This window comes from Danio rerio, chromosome 10, assembly GCF_052040795.2.
Source record: "Danio rerio strain M-AB ecotype USA chromosome 10, GRCz13ab, whole genome shotgun sequence".
In the NCBI taxonomy this organism is placed as follows: Eukaryota; Metazoa; Chordata; class Actinopteri; order Cypriniformes; family Danionidae; genus Danio; species Danio rerio.
In genome coordinates, this window is record NC_141030.1 from 4181501 (window position 1) to 4187500 (window position 6000).

The 6000-nt window shown below is 33.6% G+C and overlaps 1 protein-coding gene and 1 long non-coding RNA gene across 5 annotated transcripts in view; one reads left to right on the plus strand and one right to left on the minus strand.

Annotated features, from left to right (window-relative positions):
- Positions 1 to 6000, plus strand: part of ttc28 (tetratricopeptide repeat domain 28) — a 500907-nt gene that overhangs the window by 343705 nt on the left and 151202 nt on the right. For all 4 annotated transcript variants that reach the window (XM_087269938.2, XM_087269939.2, XM_087269940.1 and 1 more), the window contains one exon: positions 4425 to 4697. In XM_087269938.2, coding sequence (XP_087126064.1) covers positions 4425 to 4697 — 273 coding nt within the window. The remainder of the gene's footprint in view (positions 1 to 4424; positions 4698 to 6000) is intronic.
- The window catches only part of LOC147834968 (uncharacterized), a 722499-nt gene that overhangs the window by 91694 nt on the left and 624805 nt on the right, over positions 1 to 6000 (minus strand). The window lies entirely within an intron of this gene.

The window sequence follows — 6000 nt, forward strand, 5'->3', positions numbered from 1 at the left end:
CTACTTCATCTTACCCCAGACATGCTCAATAATGTTCCAATCGGGTGACTGGTCTGGCCAATCCTGGAGCACCTTCTTTGCTTTTTAACAACTTTGATGTGGAGGCTGTGGTTTGTAATGTAATGGGCAGCACAAATGTCTTGATACCCCAGGCTGTTAATGTTGTCATCCACTCTGCAGCTCTCTCGTACACCCACATACTGAATGTAAACCCAAACCATGATTTTTCCTTTACCAAACTTGACAGATTTCTCTGAGAATCTTGGGTCCATGCAGGTTCTAATAGCTCTTCTGCAGTATTTGTGATGATTGGGATGCAGTTCAACCTGAAAAATCTACCTTCTGCCACTTTTCCAAATGATCAACTAGAAGTCAAGGTATTATTTGTTGCTCTTAAAAGTGGAATCGACGACAAGACTTTTGTCAGGTAGTGTATATCAAAAGCTGGTCATCTCCATGCCTGTCCAACTAAAACCAGGCTGGAAATGGCTTGGAAACCAGCCTACAAGTGGCCAAAACCCCTCTAAAATCAGGCTGGTTGACCAGCTAAAACCAGCCAACCATCCTAGGCTGGTATAAGCTGGATTTTTCAGCAGGGGTGGGTCCAAAACCATGAACCTTACAGAACCACGTGTATCGTGTTTGGTTACTGTTAAATATTACACATTGGTGTATAGTTACGCCCCTAACGCCTATTAAGCAGCCACCTGTCAACATGTTAAACTAATGATCAAAGACCACATATTTTCAACTAGAATTTCAGAAAGCGTTTAGGATTTCTCAAATTTGTCTAAGACGACCAAAAAAGTGTGAGCAGGGTTTTAGAAATAAATCCAGTTACACTTTATTTGAAGGCGACGTTGTTACAGCATAACTAATTATTTAACTACTGAGTAATATTAATAATTACATGTAGTTAGCATGTGGCCGGGGTTAGAATTTTGCCTAGTTTTAGGGTTTTTACAGGAGGTTTGTCAAGCACACTCACCTGCATGAAGCTCACTTCACAAATGCACAATGTTTCACTTTTATTACATTTTTTAATTATTATTATTTTTCTTATAGACGTTGAGTGATCGTGTCTGGTGCAAAACTGGGGTAAATGTTGGTTAAGATGACAGAGAGGTGAAAGAGTGCTTTCTGTAGGTGGTTTGTCAAACCCACTCGACTACTTGAGGCACACTCATTCATTCATTCATTTTCTTGTTGGCTTAGTCCCTTTATTAATCTGGGGTCACCACAGCGGAATGAACTGTCAACTTATCCAGCGAGTTTTTACGCAGCGGATGCCCTTTCAGCCACAACCCATCTCTGGGAAACATCCACACACACATTCACACACACACACACTCATACACTACGGACAATGTAGCCTACCCAATTGACCTGTACTGCATGTCTTTGGACTGTGGGGGAAACCGGAGCACCCGGAGGAAACCCACGCAAAGGCAGGGAGAACATGCAAACTCCACACAGAAACGCCAACTGAGCCGAGGCTCGAACCAGCGACCTTCTTGGTGTGAGGCGACAGCACTGCGCCACTGCTTCGCCCTGAGGCACACTCAGAATCGCATAATGTTTTAAGGTTGGGTTTATTTGTAGTCGTGCTGAATCAATGAAAGCAGTTAAATATATACGGACATTTGGGGTTTCTTCTTCATGGGTGTTCAGAGTTTACGCTCAAGAGCTCCCCCCCCCTGGCCTTAGAAGGAGATTTACTAGATGTGCAGCTTTTTGATCATTATTATTAGTGAATTCGTTTTGATTTATCGCCCAGCCCTACTTGACAATACTGCAATGTAAAAACATTTCGTAAAGCAGTCAGTTGTGATCCTGGGTACTGATTGGCCAATGCAAATATTTTGGCAGTGATAAAACACAGGGAATGAAATGAAACCGCTCATGACAGCACACACATATGCACCCAAGATGAAAACATGCTGAATTAGCTATCAAACCCTCTCAGAAGGACGGTACGAAATATACATCATAGATATGATAGGGAAATAAATGAGGGAAGGGCGGATAAAAATGGATCTTCGGAGGTCCCGGGGGGTGGGGGGGGACAACGCGTGACACTCGACTGTGGCCCGTCGTGATTTATGACAGTGTGTGCGTTTCACTCTTTAACTGTGTCTCCTTTCTCCCGCAGCGGTCACCTCTGCACATATGGTGTGTTCGTAATGTAGCATGGTAAATCTTACCGTAGTATTATAAGCCTTAGTTTTACACATATGCTTTTCTAAGGTGAACGTTTAAGAAGTAACTTCCACAATAACGTCTGTTTTAGTGTGTGGAAATGACACATACATGAGTAATCACCTCAGCTTTGTGCTAACAAAAGCTGTTTTTGTTCACAGAACACACTGTGTTTGCTTCACAGTCATTTGTCCTGCATGTTGTACAGTAAAAGAACTTATGTTACCTATTGTGCTGATCACAGAAACATGTTGGATTTAAAATGAGTGTGTTTGGATGTTTTACAGAGATGGGTTGCAGCTGGAAGGGCATCCGCTGCGTAAAACGTGCTGGATAAGTTAGCGGTTCATTCCACTGTGGCGACCCCGGATTAATAAAGGGACTAAGCCAAAAAAAATGAATGAATGAATGAATGAATTAAAATAAATAGAATAAACTATTAAAAAATTTATAGATACATAAATAAAATAAATCCCCACGCAAACGCAGGGAGAACATGCAAACTCCTCACAGAAACGCCAACTGTGCCAGCTAAGGCTCGAACCAGCGACCTTCTTGCTGTGAGGCCAAAGCACTACAGCACTACAGTTTGGTTCACAAATTGAATTCAATTAAAAAATCAAATATAAAAGCCCAGTTTTTTTTAGATTTGCTTAAAAAATCCAGTTTGGTCAAGTTTTCAACAGCTGTCTAATTTTTTCTAAATTACTACCGACAAAACAACAACAAACAGTTTAATAAACAGTCCAATTTACCAAAAAAAAAAAATATATAATATAAATATTATATATATATATATATATATATATATATATATATATATATATATATATATATATATATATATATATATATATATATATATATATATATATATATATATACACAGTTGAAGTCAGAAGTATTAGCCCCCCTGAATTATTTGCGACCTTGTTTATTTTTTCACCAATTTCTGTTTAATGGAGGGAAGATTGTTTCAGCACATTTCTAAGCATAATAGTTTTAAAAACTTATTTCTAGTAACTGATTTATTTTATCTTTGACATGATGACAGTAAATAATATTTTACTTGATATTTTTCAAGACAGTTCTTTACAGCTTAAAGTGACATTTAAAGGCTTAACTAGGTTAATATGGTGAACTAGGCAGGTTAGGTTAATTAGACAAGTTATTGTATAACGATGGTAGACTATTGAAAAAAAAATAGCTTAAAGAGGCTAATAATTTTGTCCCAAAAATGGTTTTTAAAAAATGAATAACTGCTTTTATTCTAGCCAAAATAAAACAAATAAGACTTTCTCCAGAAGAAAAAATATTATCAGACACACTGTGAAAATTTCCTTGCTCTGTTAAAAATAATTTGGGAAATATTTAAAAAAAAATAAATAAAATCAAAAGGGGGCTAATAATTCTGACTTCAACTGTATTTTTTTTTTTTGTATTTTTTTTTTTTTCAGATTTACTAAAATAAAAAAGATGTGGTCAATTAACCAACAGTGTCTCTTTATTTTAGGCATATATGTACTTTAAGTTGACTAACTATTTCTAAATTAGCAACAAAGGTTTGATCAAATTTGATCTGATTGATTAGCAAAACCAAAAACATCAAATGTAATCAAAAAGACTTTAGTCAGATTTTAGCAATTTTATTTTATTTTATTTTGTTTGTTTTGTTTAATTTCATTTTATTTTTGCTTTGTTTGGTATAATTTTTATTTTATTTGAGATTTTTTTATTATTTAGCCTAATAATATATAATAGCTTAATAATAATAATAAAATTAATATTTTTTTGTTTTGTTGATTTTTTTTAATTTTAAATAATATTTTATGTTTATTATATTTAATATATGTTATTTTATTTTAATTTGATTAATTAAATTAAATTATTTTTTATATTATTATTTATTATTATTTTATATTATTTATTTTTAATATTTTAATTTTATTAATTTTTTTTAATCAAATAAAATTTTTGTTTTGTTTAGTTTTGTGTGGTTTTTAAGTAATATTTTTTTAATTTAATTTATATTTTCTATTCTATATATTTTATTTTGTTTTATATTATCTATATATTTTTTGTAGATTTTTATTTTATATATATTTTAGATTATTTTATATGATTTTAATATATATTTTTAATTAAATTTTATATTTTTAAAAATATTTTAAATTCTATTAATATTCTACTAATCCCTAATGTTGCTTTCATTCATTTGCCTGCAGAATCACTAGAGCCGACCTACCAGCAGCTGCAGAAGATGAAGCTGGACAAGAGCCCGTTTGTGGTGGTATCTGTGATTGGTCAAGAGCTTCTGACCGCCTCCCATCATGGGGCATCAGTGGTGGTCCTGGAGGCGGCGCTGAAGATCGGCACCTGCAGCCTCAAACTGCGCGGCTCAGTTTTCTCGGCCCTCAGCAGCGCTTACTGGTCATTGGGCAACACCGAGAAAAGCACCGCATACATGCAGCAAGACTTAGAGGTGGCCAAAACTTTAGGTAAGCCCCTCATTTCAAGACCTTCATTATCTGGACTGCTGTATTATAGTTTTTAATATTCCATTTCTAATCATAATAGTTTTATTAACTCATTTCTAATAACTGATTTATTTTATCTTTCTCATGATGACAGTAAATAATATTTGACTAGACATATTTCAAGACACTTCTATACAGCTTAAAGTGACATTTAAAGGCTTAACTAGGTTAATTAGGTTAACTAGGCAGGTTAGGGTAATTAGGCAAGTTATTGTGTAACGATGGTTTGTCCGTAAACTATCGAAAACAAATATAGCTGGAAGGGGCTAATAATTTTGATCTTAAAATGTTTTTAAAAAATTAAAAACTGCTTTTATTCTAGCCAAAATAAAACAAATAAGACTTTCTCCAGAAGAAAAAATATTATAGGAAATACTGTGGGAAATTTTCTTGCTTTGTTAAACATCATTTAGGAAATATTGGAATTATTTAAAAAAATTCACAGGAGGGCGAATAATTTTAACTGTATACAGTTGAGGACAAAAATATTGACCCTCCTTTAAACTAAATATTCTTTTTCAAATATTTTCCGAGTGACATTCAATGGAGCAAGGACATTTTCTCAGTATTTCGAAGTACTTTTTTCTTATCTACTTTTTACCTATTTCAGCTAGAATTAAAGCAGTTTTAAATTTTTTTAACCATTTTAAGGTCAATATTATCAGCCCCTAAATTAATATTATTTTCGATTGACAGTATTTATGAATAAGCTTTTTCAATGAATTTACGTATTTCTATAAAATTAAGTACATTTTTTTGTAAGAAAACTGTACAGGTCAGAAGTCATGTTGATGAACAAATGATTATTTTTGGGGTGAATGGATCTTTTAAACGTGTTTAATTGCCCTTATTTTGCATATTCATGGCATCACGTCCTGTTCTTGAGAAATCGATGTACTTCTTTGCTCTCTTTCCTGCTAGAACATCAGGAGATGGACGTTCGAGGGACCTTGTGCACAAAAGACTCACCCAAGTTAATTATTTTGACCTAACGAGCACACGCTGATAAGGTCTCACAGTAATTAGCCTTCACAGGAGCATTTTCAATTAAAAGTCGCAGCGACTTTTTCAACAAAATGCCATTCTGTTTTTTTTTTTTTTTTTTTTTGTATATTTGAGATACTATTGTAGTTTTCATTAATAGTTTGTGTTTGTCTTTATTGGTTCTGTTTCTCTTTATTGTGTGTTTCAGTATTTTTAGATTAATTAATTAATTAATTTTACAATACTTTAGCAACTAAAACAATCTCATTTTATGTTTAAT